Source organism: Dreissena polymorpha, chromosome 1 (genome assembly GCF_020536995.1).
Source record: "Dreissena polymorpha isolate Duluth1 chromosome 1, UMN_Dpol_1.0, whole genome shotgun sequence".
Lineage (NCBI taxonomy): Eukaryota > Metazoa > Mollusca > Bivalvia > Myida > Dreissenidae > Dreissena > Dreissena polymorpha.
Window position 1 is genome coordinate 156,983,678 of NC_068355.1, and position 19,195 is coordinate 157,002,872.

At 35.3% G+C, this 19,195-nt stretch overlaps 1 protein-coding gene across 4 annotated transcripts in view; it reads left to right on the forward strand.

The window, feature by feature from the left end:
• LOC127857618 (cGMP-dependent protein kinase, isozyme 1-like) overlaps positions 1 to 19,195 on the forward strand; it is a 92,296-nt gene that overhangs the window by 57,401 nt on the left and 15,700 nt on the right. For all 4 annotated transcript variants that reach the window (XM_052394129.1, XM_052394118.1, XM_052394140.1 and 1 more), the window contains 8 exons: positions 260 to 337; positions 1,949 to 2,043; positions 3,292 to 3,360; positions 9,572 to 9,649; positions 10,950 to 11,088; positions 14,106 to 14,245; positions 15,901 to 16,132; positions 16,651 to 16,814. In XM_052394129.1, the coding sequence (XP_052250089.1) occupies positions 260 to 337; positions 1,949 to 2,043; positions 3,292 to 3,360; positions 9,572 to 9,649; positions 10,950 to 11,088; positions 14,106 to 14,245; positions 15,901 to 16,132; positions 16,651 to 16,814 (995 nt within the window). The remainder of the gene's footprint in view (positions 1 to 259; positions 338 to 1,948; positions 2,044 to 3,291; positions 3,361 to 9,571; positions 9,650 to 10,949; positions 11,089 to 14,105; positions 14,246 to 15,900; positions 16,133 to 16,650; positions 16,815 to 19,195) is intronic.

The window sequence follows — 19,195 nt, forward strand, 5'->3', positions numbered from 1 at the left end:
CACATCTTGTTTCCCTTAATAACCTTTTTTTTTACGATGGCATTGTGTGTGGAGGTAGCTAATTACATCCTGACCCAGCTTAGCATTCTTCAATAACCTAATAATATACAAATAAATAAATGAGTAAAACTTTTAAATACTATGTTGTTTTTTTTGCATTCCCATGTCGCTTGTTACTGTTTCGTTTTATTGTGTTATAACTGTTCACATTATATTATTCAATGTGTTATGACTGTATGTGTGATTGTGTATATGTCAGGATTTCTTCCACGAAGGAGAGTATATCATCCGAGAAGGAGCCACTGGGGACACATTCTTCATTCTCAACAAAGGCGAGGTAGGCTATTAGCTGTCCAGTGCAAAAAAGTAGGGGAAAACAGGGCTTAATGCATGTGTGTTTAAGTATATTTCTGCTTTCATTGAATTTTCCATTTAACTGAAGGCTGTTCTAAACGAAAATCCTGTAGGCAGAAAGTGTCCCTAATCTGGGACAACCCTTTATGCATATTCATTAAACCCCCTTTTCTCAGGCATGTCTCATTTGCGTCTATAGGCATTTCATGCCATAGGAGGCAACATACAGTTGGCAGTTAAAAAGCACAAACTAATAATTCAAACGCTGGTGAAGTTTGCACCAGATTTGCTCTGATTCTCAGAGTTATATAGGCGGTCCGTATTACATTTCTGTGCTGTCAATTAATTGTAGCAATTTAAGAATTATGGTTTGTTGGGCCATTATTGCTAATTGCGATGTCCATGTTGATGATATATAGGGCAGCTGAGTATGTGTTCTCGTATATTGATCAGATCTTTGAATGTCAGTCTTACAATGAATTAGGAATTATCTCTAGTGGTTACAGGTTTATGAAGTTTGTTGATGTATTACTGCAGATTTAAGGTGTAAACATGTAGAATTAATTGTATGATAATTAACAAAATTCCTGATTTAGAGAAGAATGAAAGAAACTAAATGTTCTTGATCATATTTGGTAAACATTTGCTCTTAAATCTCAGGAGGACATTGATTAATCACTGTAAGTATTTGTCAGCTCTTTATACACATTCACTCACATGTAATGAAAATGAAGTAGAAATCAACATTGGAGATAAGAAAATGACAGGAGATTATTTCCATATCATATTATGCACTAAACTATCTACCCATATACACTAAACTATCTACCCCACTGAATGAACATGTATTTACAGTATAAGATATACTGTGCCACACCAAAGGCATGTTGATTATTACAATTTTTTACCAAGCCTCGATTATAGTTCTATATTTAATTATGCCCCCCTTCGAAGAAGAGAGGGTATATTGTTTTGCTCATGTCGGTCTGTCCATCCGTCGGTATGTATGTCTGTGTACCAGATGGTTTCCGGATGATAACTCAAGGACGCTTAGGCCTAGGATCATGAAACTTCATAGGTACATTGATCATGGCTCGCAGATGACCCCTATTGATTTTGAGGTCAAAGGTCAAGGTCACGGTGACCCGAAATAGTAAAATGGTTTCCGGATGATAACTCAAGAACGCTTATGCCTAGGATCATGAAACTTGATAGGTAGATTGATCATGACTCGCAGATGACTCCTATTGATTTTCAGGTCACTATGTCAAAGGTCAAGATCACGGTGACCCGAAATAGTAAAATGGTTTCCGAATGATAACTCAAGAACACTTATGCCTAGGATCATGAAACTTCATAGGTAGATTGATCATGACTGGCAGATGACTCCTATTGATTTTCAGGTCGCCCTGTTATGAAATAGCTTTCTATTGGCTTTCAATAGATAAAAGTTGTGTGTTCGTTTTGTATTGATTTTACGATCCACACATAACACAAATGCTTGAATACTATTATGACATTTTTTACATTTATTTACTTTGATTTTTCGAAATTGAAACATTATTACTCTAAGTTGTTGCTGTCTGTTTTCAAGGTCAAGGTCACTCAAACTATTGCTGGCTTTGATGATCCTCAAGAAGTGCGCAAGCTCAATCGGGGAGACTACTTTGGTGAAAAGTCATTGCTGAGGTAAGAATAGTTGTGATTTCTAGGGGAGGCCACTTTGTTGAAAAGTAGTAGCTAGGGTAAGAATAGTTGTGATTTCCAGGGGAGACTACTTTGGTGAAAAGACATTGCTGAGGTAAAAATAGTTGTGATTTCTAGGGGCCTACTACTTTGGTGAAAGTTGTAGCTAGGGTAAGAATAGTTGTGATATCCAGGGGAGACTACTTGAGTGAAAAGTGGTTGCTGAGGTTAGAAAAGTCGTAGCAAGGGTAAGAATAGTTGTGATAACAAGGGGAGACGACTTTGGTGAAAAGTGGTTGCTGAGGTTAGTATAGTTGTGATATCCAGGGGAGACGATTTTGGTGAAAAGTTGTTGCTGAGATAAGAATAGCTGTGATTTCTAGGAGAGGCAACTTTAATAAAAAATTGTTGCAGAGGTAAGGATAGTTGTGATTTCTAGGGAAGACTACTTTGGTGAAAAGTCATTGTGCGGTAAGAATAGTTGTGATTTCTAGTGCAGGATACTTTGGTGGAAAGTTGCAGCTGAGGTAAGAATAGTTGTGATATCTAGGGGAGACAACTTTGGTGAAAAGACGTTGCTGAGTAAGAATAGTTGTGATTTCCAGGGGAGACTACCTTGGTGAAAAGTCTTTGCTGAGTTAAAAATAGTTGTGATATCCAGGGGAGACTACCTTGGTGAAAAGTCGTTGCTGAGTTAAGAATAGTTGTGATATCCAGGGGAGACTACCTAGGTGAAAAGTGGTTGCTGAGGTAAGAATAGTTGTGATTTCCAGGGGAGACTACTTTGGTGAAAAGTCGTTGCTGAGGTAAAAATAGTTGTGATTTCCAGGGGAGGCTACTTTGGTGAAAAGTTGTAGCTAGGGTTAGAATAGTTGTGATTTCTAGGGGAGATGACTCTGGTAGAGAGTTGTTGCTAAGGTTAGAAAAGTTGTGATTTCCAAGGAAGACTTTTTTGGTGAAACCCTATACACATTCAACTGTTTGTAATAAATACTTTTAAACAAAAGTTATTTTATTTATGCTCATTAATTTGCAACCTTTTTTTTCAGATATAGAAACATTTGTTTTGAAGTGACTTAAACGGTGATTCTTGTATATGCCTGTTGTTTGTAACAGCATTTTGCATGTTTAACAAAACACTTGCTGTTTGTTTAATCACGGCAGCTACAATTTGTAGTATACCGGTAATTATCTGATGGGAAAATTTGCTCTCAAATATTTTCTTGATTATAATTTTGTTTTTTATTTCAGTGAAGACAGAAGGACTGCTAATGTGATTGCGCTGCCTCCTGGGGTGGAATGCCTCACTGTGGATAGGAAGTATGTGATTTTGCAATTAACTTTTAGGTGACCTTAGCAGTAAATTGCAGTGTAAACTTAAATTTGTGTTTACCACGCTAGAAGCCATAATTTTCATCACATCTGCTAAAACTTGGTCAGAATGTTAACTCTTTCAGTGCGGGGACCGAATTTTGAAGGCCTTTGCAAACAGTTTGGATCCAGATGAGACGCCACAGAACGTGGCGTCTCGTCTGGATCCAAACTGTTTGCTATTCGGATAGTATTCTTTGAAAAAAAATGAAGAAAATGCTTTTTTTAGAAATTGAGCAGACAACATTTTAGCAGACAACAAATTTCCCAGCATGCAAAGGGTTAATCATGATAGCATCAAGGCCAGTTTGAATCTTGAGTCATATGAGTCTGAAAGAAGGGCATCTGGTCAAATCCTAGAAAACCCTTGTAACCATCCTTGAAGCCACATTTATGAGTCAATCATGATCAAACTTGGTCAGAATTTTTACCATGACAATATCTAGGCCAAGTTTGAATCTGGGTCTGATGCGATCTAAAACAATGTCATGAGATGAAATAGTAGAAGAACCTAGGTGTCATCTAAAAGTCTTATATATGACTCAATCTTGATTGATACATGGTCCAAAGGTTTGTTTTGAAAAAATTAAGGCCATGTTTGAATATGGGTCAATGATTATATAGAAGCCAGGTCACTATATCGAGTCAATTTGTGTACCTTTTACTCATGTTCGTGCTTTATGGCCATCTCAGCCCTTTTGTTTTTCTATTCATCTGGAAACAATGGGAAAGTGAATTTGTTAGTTTCATTTACTAGTAAACTTTGGGTCTGATATAATTTCTAAGGCTTAGGCAATAATCTTTGGGGCCCATGGATATTTCATTTATATATCATGTCAATTAGTTGATGAACTGATATTTACATAAAGGAATTTAAGAGCAGAATGAAATTTAGATGAAACCAAATTTATTTGCATATGAAAGGTTTTACTTTTTGATACTCCCATGATGCTATGCTAGTGAAATATTTCAAGATATTTGTGATAATGCATAGAATAACACATAGTCTGAAGTGATGTATTAATCATTCCATTTTTGGTAAGTTGCGACAAAATGTCTGACAGATCCAGTTGTCTTGAATACATTGATAAATGAAATGTAGAACTAAGGTTAAGTCTGTATGCATAATTCTTCTGTATTCAATTCAAGAAACATTTCTGCTATGTTCTTCTCCATCTTTTATTTGTCTCCATACAGTGATACCTTTATTGTCTGAAAGAATAATTGCTGATACTTGATCAGCCAAGAGCTAGATCAGTGTGGAAAGAATTCGTTTTCCCAGAAGAATCTTCCTTGTAGACAGACATCATGCATTGTGTACAAACATTGCAAGACATAATTCCTTGACTGTTTAATTATTCATATAGAACAATGCTATGTCTGGAAAATGCTATTGGTTTATTGTTTTCAATTATCATATATTGCCTTTGTAATATACTGATCAGTATTATATTCCTCTAAGGCAAGATACCCCATCAAATTAAATCAAATGTCAATGAAATCATGTGTATTAATGTGCTTTTTTCCAGAATTACATTTGGTACTTGAACAATTCAAAATTGTAGAAATGTAAAAGCTTAAGCCTATCCTGTTAAACAGATTAAACTTGTTTGTTTGTGTTGCAATAACACATGACAATGGTACTTTATTAAAAATGTTTTATTGATGAAGGTCATAGGTATTTTTAACATAGAAAAGTATTTCTCCACAATGAGTGATATAAGGATGTTTCATACTCACTCATATGTTTCTAAATAATATAAAGAAGTGAAACTCCAGCTGCTGCAGCAGTATTGCATTCTTTTTATAAACAATTTTGTGGTCCTTTATTTAAGACAAGTGACCAATCGCCAAAACAGTATGGCGCAATACACAATAACTTACTTATGTAACCGGACCAGGGGGAAATCTATGCCCTTGTTATTAATGGCATAACATAACTCGCTTTCTGCGTTTACTCTTTTATTCATTTATAGTTCACATAATTTTCAACAAATTCCATCTTCTTATATTGCATTCTTAAGCATTCCTTCTTAACTCTATTACATTCTTATCAGATCTTATTTAACAAATTCCATCCTCCTATTTCCAACTGTCTCTCTCTAACTTGTAACTCACTTTCTAACTTTTTCTTACTGACCTCTACTTCCTTCCTTCATAAAACCAACTTGTCACTCTATTGAAACCCTTTCATCCCTAGAACCAAGTCACACCCACACATCTCACTGACCAATCATATCTCTCATTCATCCATGATCATACAGATCCTTAATGCCAAGTCACACCCACACATCTCACTGACCAATCATATCTATCTCTCATCCAACATACAGTACCTTACTTCCTTACTTATATAAGACTGTAATTAATTAGCACCTAGTCTAAGAATCTTTAGTCACAGTCATTATTTATAGCTTGAGCTGATAAGCATACATTCAGCATACAGTCTGCATATTGAGTGTGAATTTAACATGAGAAGACTTCCAAGACTGTAACTAACACAATGTAATCAATATCAAGTTAAACATGTGGTTCCAAGCAACCTTCTACTGCAATTCAGTAGACAAAGAAATCATATTCAAACATATTCACAGAAATCAATTCAATATCTTTAAAACTGTAACTATTGTATTGTATGAATTTATAATGTACTCAATCAAAAATGAAATAATAATATAATAATATTTGTAACTCTGAGACACATCCTCACTCTCCCAAACAATTTGCTCCGCAAATTAACAAAGCAAAGCTATATGAAAATCACAATTATTCAAAGTAAATTACATAAACAAATAAAGTCATTGTTTATAATATACAAACATACTCACAGAAGTTATTTCTTGAATTTCAAAGTTCATCAATAGGCAAAGTCATACATTAAAATTGAACATTCTTTAGTACATATGTTTATAACAACAAATCAATAATCATTCATATGTCTGTCAAATTAATGTCATTAAAATCATACAACAAAGAACAAATATTCAAACATATTTGTCACTTCATATGAGCATTTTTCACTTTTCACTTTTACACAGTTTGTAAGTACAACCACCCTATTGGTTGCAAGCATAATAGTGCCTTTTTTTTTAAATAGTCATGATAAAACATGATTTTCTAAATGGATTGAGACAATATATTATATTTTAAACGATGTCCATATAGCAAGGCCACACACATTCTTGTATTAAAGACTTTCCCAGTTTGAACTCAATACATTCATCATTACAGTACCCTTATTAATTCTGTAACCATCTATAGGTTTACCTTAATTAAGAATTATGATATGCCATAATAGTCATATTGTAATTAAGACCTACATCATCACATTTCTCCATTGCGCCTATATATATGTCTACCTACATACATCATGAAAATGCGCCTTCATTAAGTCGGTGATCACCCTTTGTACACCTTGATCATATATACCTTGTATATATCTTCTAACCTTATAGATATCAATGGTTAACAGAACACCATATTACACAAGTAACTTAAATAATATTGTTGAAAATATAAAAGTTAAGCATTAGTTTACTTATAAAACTAGTACCATATTTCCCATTCTCCCCAAAAATAACCAAATCATTACCGCGGTTGAATTTTGAATTTACGCACAGTACATAGTAATATAATAATAAAACTTAACTTAGACATTAAACACAACATTACAGGTTAATTGCTATGGTAAGGTAGCTTACATGGTAAGTAACTGGCTTTTGAATTGTCTTTCTACTTCAAGTGCCTACTTCATTGGAGAAGTGTTCACCCCAGTACATTTCTTATATTGACATCAGTTAAAATTGTAAAAACATGCTACATTGAATATGTGTACATTATTTTAACTGATTTTACTTTATAATTGCAACACCTAAAGGAGGTTCACAATTCAATAACACTCTGACAGCATCTCAATTGCGGTTTTTGTAGTAAAATTATGGATTGTCAATCAACGTTTAAACAACTTTAAACCGTATCCACACAAAAAGACTTAACAAATGTAATTTCATTTCACACAAAAAATCTTTGTATATACATGTAGTAGGTAAATTAAACTTTTTAGAATAACAATTTATGTAAACATTTAATTTTTGATTTTGTTTGGTAACTTAAAATGACTTTCTATAAACAAATAAAATTGGTATAAAACTGATAAACCATAAGTCTCTGATCCTAGCTCTCTGTTCTGAAACCTTTCGGGTTATTGGACTGCCAGCACCATAAGTCTTCACACATCTTTGCAAGATCAAGGTTTGCCTTCCATCCAAGCTCCTTCTCAGCCAAAGAGGCATCAGCGTAACACGAAGCTATATCACCTTCACGACGACCGGCTATCTGGTAAGGCACACGTTTTCCAGAAGCAGTTTCAAAGGCTTTGGCCATGCCAATCTCAGAAAAACCTTTCCCTGTTCCCAAGTTTAACACCTTGCAGCCACAGTCCTTCTCGATGTACTTCAAGGCAGCCACATGTCCCTGAGCCAGGTCCACTACATGGATGTAATCAAGCACCTCTGTTTCATCAGGTGTATCATAGTTGTCTCCATACACTGTGAGCTCCTTAAGCCTTCCTACGGCCACATGTGATACGTAGGGTATCAGGTCACTGGGGATTCCTTGAGGGTCTTCCCCTAACTTGCCAGTCACGTGGGCCCCCACTGGGTTGAAGTAGCGCAGCAGCACAACATTCCATTGCTTTTCTGAAGTGCAATTATCTTTGAGGATTTCCTCAATGAAGTACTTGGTCTTGCAATAGGTGTTGATGCAGCCCCCTGCAGGGTTTTTCTCATCTATGGGCAGGTAACTGGGTGAGCCGTACACAGCTGCAGAACTGAAGAAGATAATGTTGTACACACCGAACTCCTTCATCACCTCAAGAAGACTGATTGTTCCGCCTATATTTGTCTTGTAATAGAGAAGAGGTTTGTTACAGGACTCCTCTACTGTCTTCAGGCCAGCAAATTGCATCACACAGAGGATCTTGTGCTTTTTGAATAGATCCCTGAGGGCATCCTTGTCCAACATGTCGATACTGAATGTGGGCACCTGCTTGCCTGTGATTTCATTCAACCGCCTCATGCGCTCCATACTTGCTTTTGGGAGATTGTCCATGACAACCACATCATAACCAGCCTTTATGAGTTCCACAACCGTGTTGGTCCCAACATACCCTGATTCTCCACCATTATGTAACCGGACCAGGGGGAAATCTATGCCCTACTTATTAATGGCTTAACATAACTCGCTTTCTGCGTTTACTCTTTTATTCATTTATATTTCACATAATTTTCAACAAATTCCATCTTCTTATATTGCATTCTTAAGCATTCCTTCTTAACTCTATTACATTCTTATCAGATCTTATTTAACAAATTCCATCCTCCTATTTCCAACTGTCTCTCTCTAACTTGTAACTCACTTTCTAACTTTTTCTTACTGACCTCTACTTCCTTCCTTCATAAAACCAACTTGTCACTCTATTGAAACCCTTTCATCCCTAGAACCAAGTCACACCCACACATCTCACTAACCAATCATATCTCTCATTCATCCATGATCATACAGATCCTTAATGCCAAGTCACACCCACACATCTCACTGACCAATCATATCTATCTCTCATCCAACATACAGTACCTTACTTCCTTACTTCTATAAGACTGTAATTAATTAGCACCTTGTCTAAGAATCTTTAGTCACAGTCCTTATTGATAGCTAGAGCTGATAAGCATACATTCAGCATACAGTCTGCATATTGAGTGTGAATTTAACATGAGAAGACTTCCAAGACTGTAACTAACACAATGTAATCAATATCAAGTTAAACATGTGGTTCCAAGCAACCTTCTACTGCAATTCAGTAGACAAAGAAATCATATTCAAACATATTCACAGAAATCAATTCAATATCTTTAAAACTGTAACTATTGTATTGTATGAATTTATAATGTACTCAATTAAAAATCAAATAATAATATAATAATATTTGTAACTCTGTGACACACACATAATATAATTAAGCTGGGTTTACTGCCTTGAAACAGTCAATGCAAAGCACTCAGGGTTTAAACCGGTTTTAAATTCTAAAATTCTCTACAAAGTATTTAAATAATTTATAATAAACATGCTTACGTATTTTACATGATGTTATTGATGATTTCAGTTCCTTCAATAAGCTCATTGGGACACTCAGTGAGCTGCGGGAGAAGGATTATGGGGATGCTGAACGTGGAGTCCAGAGGTAGGAGGCGTTTGATTGGTTTAATGCATGTGCGTAATGAGTCGTCCCAGATTAGCTTGTGCAGTCCACAAAGGCTCATCGGGGATGAAACTTGCCACTTTTATGGTATTGTTCATTTACAGACAGTTTTTTCTAAATGAATATCGAGATTCGGTGGAAAATATATCCCTGATAAGCATATGGGGAATTCACATTCATTAAGCCCAGTTTTCTCAGAACGAGGCACTTATTAAATATGCTTAAAATGAAGCGAGTTTTTGGAAGCTTTAAAAAAATATTTTATATGGAATATTTGCAAAATCCAAAGCTACATTATTTTTTAATTTAATACTTTATGAACTTGTGATTGTAAAGTGCACCCACCATGATACTGGCAGAGTTGAGTATGAAAAGATAGCTGGTGCATGTATATATTTGAAAATAGTATACTATGCTATTGAATACCTTATCATACTTTTTATTTTATCAATTATTTGTATCTTTTATTTTTGTCTTTTTTTCTGCAGTAATTAATACTGAAGATGTTTTATTGATTGTTTGCTATTATGGCAGGAAGACAGACAGGTGACATGCCAGTTAACAGCTTTACTGTATATAATAAAACAATTATATTTTCACACATTGAAGAGTTCTCAATAAACTATTTATTGAACATTTTACAAGTTTATTGTGAAGATGATTGTCACACCTTTTGTTGTCTTATTTTAGCACTTAATTGGAAATGCTTTTTATCAAAAACATAATCAGCAACTTCTGAAAACTATAAAACATCCAAGTAAGCCCTGGTCAGTGGAATCATACAGACCTAGTCTTTGTGATAACATCATAGCAATGTTTTTTATATTTTGGATGGTTTCAGTTTCATTTAAAAAGTTTTAAAAGAACATTTTAACATTCTGTCCGTATAAATTATAATAGTTTTGAAAGTTTTGATTGTATTATTTTACTTGAAAATGATTTATTGGATTTGTGCATTAATTTTGCGTGTACTAACAGATCAAGTAACAACACTCAGAAAATTGTAGGTTATTTTTTAAAACATTAATTGTTTTGTGTAAAATTAAGGATAAGATATGCTATTGTGAACCTTTTATTGAATCAGGAAAAAGGTTTAAAAATAATTTTCTTATAATTATTTATTAATAAGTTTGTTTTTTTGTTTAAAAAGAATTAAAATAGAAGCATACAAAACTTTTTTACACATATAAAATGCTTTTAAAATGAGTTTGCTTATTAACTTATGTAAGTTCATATCAGTATTGCACCTTTTAAGCATTTATTACATTTCTTGTTGTTGTAGAACAAGTACGGGTGCGCCTGCTGATGGCATGGTATCGCCAACTGTGGAGCGTATCGACCCAGAATACCAGTTCATACGTCTTGAAGACATGGAGATTGTTGCCACTCTTGGAATGGGAGGCTTTGGCAGGGTAGAACTGGTAAGGTTTTATTATAAATAATGCTGGGCCTTGCTCTGGGAAAACTGGGCTTAATGCATGTGTGTAAAGTATGTTCTTAACCCTTTCAGTGCTGGAATCGAATTTTGAAGGCCTTTGCAAACAGTTTGGATCCAGATGAGACGCCACAGAACGTTGCGTCTCATCAGGATCCAAACTGTTGGCTATTCTGATAGTATTCTTTGAAAAAAATCGAAGAAAATGCTAATTAAAAAAAATCAGCAGACAACATTTTAGCAGACGACAAATTTCCCAGCATTCAAAGGGTTAAATAAGCTTGTGCAGTTTGCATAAGCAAGGCTATTCTATAACACTGTACGAACATGCATTAAGCCCTATTTTCCCAGAGTGCAGGACAATTATATCATTCTTTAAAATCCATGTAAGCATATCAGCATATGTACAATGAAGGCTGAAAGGCCCATCTGACTTTGGGTTATCAATTTATTTGGATCAGAGATTAATGGCTTTCAATGTTCTACATTTAAGTTTATTTATGTTTGTTCCTTTTCAGCGTGATTATACTATTATAAATATGTCGAAGTCAATATGCTGAAAACTGATGACAGTGTGTGGATGCTTAAAAAGTACATGTGTATACAGATCACTTACATTTTTATAAGTTATTAAAACTACAAGTTAAAATACCAGTTTAGTTATTAGAAAAATGAGACTATTGGCAAATAGTTTATGGTAAGATTAGATTCTCTCTGATATTGGCAAAATCAAGTCTTTGCTGAGATAAACCAGCCCAAGGTTGACAGCTGAGTGATTCCGTTCTGATTTTACAGGCTTCTCATGTTAGATGTCAGATTACACTGATGAGTTATAGCAGATCTTAGCAAAGAATGGGAATTATGGTCAGCATTTTACATTATGTGGATGAAAGATAGCAAAAGCATCATACTTTCTTCTTATTTTCTTATTGTATGATGGCTTTTTTCAAGGATATTTATTTCATTGATATCCTCAACAGCTCAATAAGCTAAGGTATTACAGTGGGGACTGACTTGGTATTTTAGGCTTTGATTCATATGAGATGGTCTTCGTTACTGATTGTTTCAAATGAACTTCCAGTAAACATAGGGTCTTACCATTTCTGTCCACAATTCTTGAGAAATCTAAGTTCATAAGGCAAAAAGACTATTTTTCTTAGCATAGGATCATTGACTTATTTAAGAGATTAAGAGACTGTGGCAGTTTGACTGCCCCTCACAATCAGTTGCTACAAGTAGGCAGTCACTTTGAAAGTGTTTTGCACTGCCAGGATTTCACATTAATACAATATTCCATTCACCATGACAACTACAAAACAGAAAGCTTACAAAGCATCATCATTTTAGTATTGATCTTTGCACAGTTATTGTCTATAAGCAATTACAACCCACACATCAGTGTCAGCAAATCATGTCTGAATTTCCACATGCAAAAATGGAAATTGTTTTTATTTCTCCTCTTCCTAATTGTTTGGCCTCTGTGTCCAGACAAAAGTCACGGATTTGATTACATTAGAAATGCTACCGTAATTTCACCTAGTGACCTTTTCTGTAAGGTGATCAAAGGGAGAAATTCATAATGCTTTTAGTGCAGTCAAAAAGCTTTTCTCAGTAGTTGTGCAATTTACCTTCAATTATATAGCTGTGCTCTATCAGCCAACATGAACCGCAAATTACCTTCCTGTGCTTAATTAATGCAGGATCTTGAAGTTGGTTAGGTTGCTGGAAAAGTCGGCATAATTAAATGGTTATTGGTTTACACAAAGATTTAGAAATATAGATTTGAATATACTTTATGATATCTTTATATATTATGTCATTTTTGTTAAATGAATGTGGAAATGTATATTTGTATTGCCAGATGGCATTTTTTTCTCTGGAGGCTTGGCATTACTCATATTTATTCCCATTTTCATGACCTGCATTTGAATATTAGTCTGTCATGGTGTGATGTAGGCACAATTTTGTGCTCAGTCATGCAAACACATTACTGCAAAAATGCTTAAACGTTTTTTGTGAGCTGTATGTCTAGAATCCGTTAAGAGTGTTGTTGCAATGAAGCCCCGGTGATATTTGCTTAGATTTGGGTAGACATGCCCAGGGATTATTCCTTGCCACTTAGGGAAAGGTTATTTCCATAAGGAACGTCATAGCGTCAATCCCAGCGTGAATGTTGCCTTCAGCTGAAGAGTAAAGGCATAATTAGTATTGATTGAAAGATCAAACAAGATTGCTCCATTCATGGTCAACGATTTATGATTTCCCAAGATGATGATTGCAATCAAATCCATGCAGTTATTTCTTTTATATAAACAAAGAGAAATTATTTTAAAATGATTTTCTTCTTCAGTTACTCAGCACTTTTGAGCGATCCATAAGATCCAATGATTTATATTGTTATTGATCTTGGTCTTGTACCGATTTCAGCTCTTTCTGCCGTATGATTGTAATGGATTCTTCCATGGTTTTGTGTGATAATGACAAGTTATGTGGTGATTGGTCATTATATTATTTCTATGCCCATTCTCCCCCTACCTCCAATGCAAGTTACATGCAGTTGTGAGTTACTTGCATAAGTATGTGTGTACTTGTTCTAATGTTAATGTATTGTAGTGTAGAGGTTTGTAATACAAATGTATATAAGTCAGATGACATAATAACAACACAAGTGTGAGGTTATATATTTTATAGCATTCTAATGAAGCTTAACTCTACAACTACTAATTATCATGTTACCCCAAGCAATACATGTACATACAAGAGACTGAATGTGCGGGCTGTCTGCATCTATGTTATGAGTAACCCTTGGGTATTTAAATAAGCTAATAGCCTGTATCTATGTATCTGGATCATGGAACAGTACTGTTAAACCAGCTTACTAAGGAAATGAGTGGATTAAATAACACAGTTATATGACTAAAAGTTATGTTAAAAATGACAAAAAATCCAACCAAAAAGCTAAGAAATAAAATTGTACTGGATTGGGTCACATTGTATTCACAGGTGCAGCTGGCAGCGGACCGTGGCAAGACATTTGCACTGAAGTGCCTCAAGAAGAAACACATTGTGGAGACGAGACAGCAGGAACACATCTACTCGGAGAAGAAGATCATGATGGAATGCCATTCTCCATTCATCACCAGGTCAGATCTCGGATACTTATGCCATAACTAACAGATTTAATTAATTGGAACCTCATTCTGGGAAAACAGGGCTTAATGCATAAGCCTTAAGTGTTGTCCCAGATTAGCCTGCACAGACCTCACAGGCTTATCAGGGATGACACTGTCCAACACCACTGGTTTCTAATTTGAAAGAGACTTCCTTTAAACCAAACATTCCATTAATACAGATGGAGTAATCCCTGATTAGCCTGTGTGGACTGCACAGGCTATTAAAACTAGGATGACACTACGCACATGCATTAAGTGCAGTTTTCCCAGAACATCAATCTTGAAGCAGTTCGAAAAAGTTTCCGTTTGGTTGAAAAACATGGCCGCAAGGGGGCGGGGCATTTTTCTGTATAAGTCTATAGTTAATCTTTGTAAATACTATAGAGGCCACATTTATTGTCCAATCATCATGAAACTTGGTCAGAACATTTGTCCCAATGATATCTTGAATGAATTTAAAAATGGTTCTGGTTGGTTGAAAAACATAGCCACCAGGGGGCAGGCATTTTTCGTTATATGGCTATAATCAATCCTTGTTAACACTCTACATTCAACATTTATTTCTCGATCTTCATGAAACTTGGTGAGAAGATTTGGCCCGATGATATTGTGGACGAGACATGGCCACAAGGTTGGGGGGTTCATTTTTCCTTTTATGGCTTTAGTAAAAATTGTCAACACTGTAAAAGTCACATTTATTGTCCAATCTTTATGAGACTTAGTCAGAATATTTGTTTGAATAATATCTTGTATGACTTTTAAAATGGTTCCGTTTGGTTGAAAAACGTGGCCGCCAGAGGGCGGGGAAGTTTTCTTTATATGGCTATAGTAAAACCTTGTTAGCACTCTAAATTTTACTTTTGTAGTTCACTCTTTATGAAACTTGATCAGAACATTTGTTCTAATGATATCTTGGGATGCACAGAACAGGTTAGTTCCTTTTCATCTCAGGTTAGCGACCTTGGACCCTTTAGGCCCTCTTGTTTCTTTAAACACACCTTGTCCTTTTCAATTCAAAATGGGTGACCATTTTTTTTTTAACATTACTAAATAAATTTGAAAGTGAAAAGTCTTGATGAATCCACCACAAGTGTACAAATGGTATCTTCCTCCCTTGCGATCTCATTCATTAGTGCAATATCAGAGTCTTGAGTACATGTATAAGAAGGCTGTTGTTTTATAATGCTTACTTCAATACCACTTCATAGGATTACTTAAGTATTGCCATGGTTTCTGAGTACCTCACTGTTATTTCATTGACTATGGTTCTCAGGTTTTATAAACTTGATACAGTTTTAATCAAGAATGCAGGACGGAGATGGAAATTAGCAATTTTTTCTGAACATAAAGATATAGGTCTGGGCAAGTAAATTTCAAAAGTTGTTAGTTGGTCTGGTAAACTAGCTTTTTAGGAAAGCTTGAGTCAGTTCTCCCGCAGTTTATAAGTTTATTTAAAAAAACACACACACACAAAGATAGTTAAATATGGGTATTATATTATAGTTATGTGTACTTGGCTCTGGACTACTTACTCTATGAGCAGATTACCAAATTACTAGAGATAGTTGCCTGTCTTAGCATTCTTATGTTATGTGTATCCCTGAAAGGTTATTGTTGTTGTTCAGGTTGTTCAAGACCTTCAAGGACCGCAAGTTTGTGTACATGATGTTGGAGGTGTGCCTGGGGGGTGAGGTGTGGACAATTCTCCGAGACCATGGCTGCTTCGACGAGACCACCTCGCGATTTGTGGTTGCCTGTGTTCTAGAGGCATTCCAGTACCTTCATTCTAAGGGCATCATTTACAGAGATCTGAAACCAGAGAATCTGCTTCTTGATAATAAGGGATATATTAAACTGGTATGTGGTGAATGAATTCTCCTAACCCTTGCCCAATCCTTATCATTTGATTTTTTGTTTAATTTTAAATCACTTTTAACAGCTGTTGTTTTATTTTCGTTGCCCTATTTGAATAAAGACAACTATAAATTTATATTTATTATATACGTTTCAGTGGTTTATTTTGATATCAGTGAATACACAAATTGCTAAGTCACTGAGTCAAACAAGGGAAAAACAGTGACAATTGTCACTGTTTTACAGTAATTTCTTGTCCATGTTCGTGACACTAATGCAATAAATTATATGGAGCCGTAAGGTGCCTTCAAGTTGCTTTAAATTTGTGAAACTACATCATAATATTCACATCATGGTGTAATGATTCTCAGAGAAATATCCTTTTTTCATTCATCTACACAGGACAAGCTTTAGGGTATTTGTATAAAAAAGGTTAACCATTTACCACACGATATTCCAGTACACTTTTTGAGGAAACACTAGAAACCAGATAGTGAAACTTGTGGTAACATCTTTTGTAGGTTGACTTTGGTTTTGCCAAGAAGATTGGTTTTGGCCGCAAGACTTGGACGTTCTGTGGTACACCAGAGTATGTGGCCCCAGAGATTATTCTGAACAAAGGTCACGACTACGCGGCGGACTACTGGTCTCTAGGAATACTCATGTTTGAATTGCTCACTGGGAGGTAGGTGAAGCTAAGGGTGCAATCACCACTAGAGTGAAACTATCATTAAATGTGTTCTGAGAAAACTGGGCATAATGCATGTGCGTAAAGTGTCATCCCAGATTAACCTGCGTAACCCGCATAGGCTAATCAGGGACGACACTTTCCGCTTTTATGACATTTTTCGTTTAAATGAAGTCTCTTCTTAGCAAAAATTCAATTTAGTCAAAAAGTGTCGTCCCTGATTAGCCTGTGCGGACTGCACAGGCTAATCTGGGACGACACTTTACGCACATGCATTCAGACCAGTTTTCTCAGAACAGGACCCATATGCATAAAATGTCCACAAGGATCAGTCTGTGCAGTTGGCACATGCTTTATCGGGAAGAAACTTTAAAGGTGAATGGTGTTTATGTATGATGTCTCATCTGAACATGAGTCCACTGAGTGAGGAATGTACTGTCCTGGAATTGCATGTGCAGACAAGATGATCTGGGTCAGCACTATACACACATGTCTTAGGTCCTCCAATGGCGTCGGTAAAGATGACTAAGAGTGGAATTTGTTAACCCTTTGCATGCTGGGAAATTGTCGTCTGCTAAAATGTTGTCTGCTGAATTTCTAAAATTAGCATTTTCTTAGATTTTTTTCAAAGAATACTATCAGAATAGCAAACAGTTTGAATCCAGATGAGACGCCACGTTCTGTGGCGTCTCATCTGGATCCAAACTGTTTGCAAAGGCCTTCAAAATTTGGTTCCAGCACTGAAAGAGTTAAGAGATTACTTGATGCATCCAGCCTGCGTTGCTTTGCAGAGGTCTTCAAAGCTGTAAAGATGGATATATTTACAATAGATTGTAAAATACCTTCCTCAGCTGCCTTTCTGCAGCATATTATGCTTGTTGCATGGACATGTAGGGGTACTTTTGATTTTATTGACTGCATTGCCTGATTCAGTGCAGGTTTTAGGTTTCATTATGCAAAATTGAATGTGTAATCAATAGAACTGTTTTATTATTAACTACCCCATGTAAAGAGAAAATGAAAATGCAATTTATCTTGAATAAATTGTGGAAAATAATGCAACATCACCATGTTTTATTGAATTTCCTGTCATTTCCTGCTCAGACATTTTCTAATTTCCTCTCTTAAGGAATAACTTCACTTTGAAAGTTTCAGTTCTAGCCTCAGTAGCCTGGTAATTGTTGTCAACGCAAAAGGAGATTAGTGTGAATATTTAACTGTATTTACAACTCTGCATGTTATAATCAATAGCTAATAACAGTTTAACAAAAAGTTTAACAATGCTGACGCTGATATATCATTGAAGAATTAATAGTAACTTCCTAATACCGGTAAATCCTTGTAAAATTGATATTATTAAGAGGTACATAGCAGTCAGACCTTGACATAATCTTTATAATCCATATGTCAAGTAATGAAGTCTAATGCCATTAAATTCCACATTGTTTTACCAAACATTTTATAAGCTGCGGTCTGTGAAAATGGACTTTACTGCATGTGCGTAAAGTGTCATTTCAGATTAACATGTGCAGTCTGCACAAGCTAGTCAGGGAAGACACTTTCTGTCTAAACTTGATTTTTGCTTAGAAGAGACATTTTTTTTTAAACAAAACATATCACAAATAAAGTGTCGTCCCTGATAAGCCTGTGTTGATTGCAGAGGCTAATCTGGGACGAAACTTTACACACATGCATTTAACCCCCTTTAAACAGAGGACGACTCATTTACTTTTCCTAAACTTTCAGTGAAACTTTATATACTATGTATATTTTAACCCTTTGCATGCTGGGAAATTTGTCGCCTGCTAAAATGTCTTCGGCTGAATTTCTAAAATTAGCATTTTCTTCGATTTTTTTTCAAAGAATACTATCAGAATAGCAAACAGTTTGGATCCTGATGAGACGCCACGTTCTGTGGCGTCTCATCTGGATCCAAACTGTTTGCAAAGGCCTTCAAAATTTGGTTCCCACACTGAAAGGGTTAATTCTACTACAGACTATCCTGTGTCTGCTAAAAGCGTCACCAATGACAACTTGACATAATGTACAAATAAATATTTAGTTGCTGGTTTATAAAAATAAGAAGTACGTGTTTATGAAACATATGATACAGACTAATTAGAGTATTATCTTATTTTTGAAAAATGGCTTGCCATATTAACGGTCACTATGCTCCTTTAATAGCTTATTATTGTGCATAACAAACATATAAACAAACACATATTACTAGAACTTCAGAATGTGGAGAATGTTTTTATTAGATCTGGAGTACATAAACTGCAGGTGATAATAAAGTTGCAAGAAAGATACGAGGGAACTATCACAACCGTTTTTTAAATAGAACTATGTGCATCATTTCCATTGTTAAAAGTATTGAA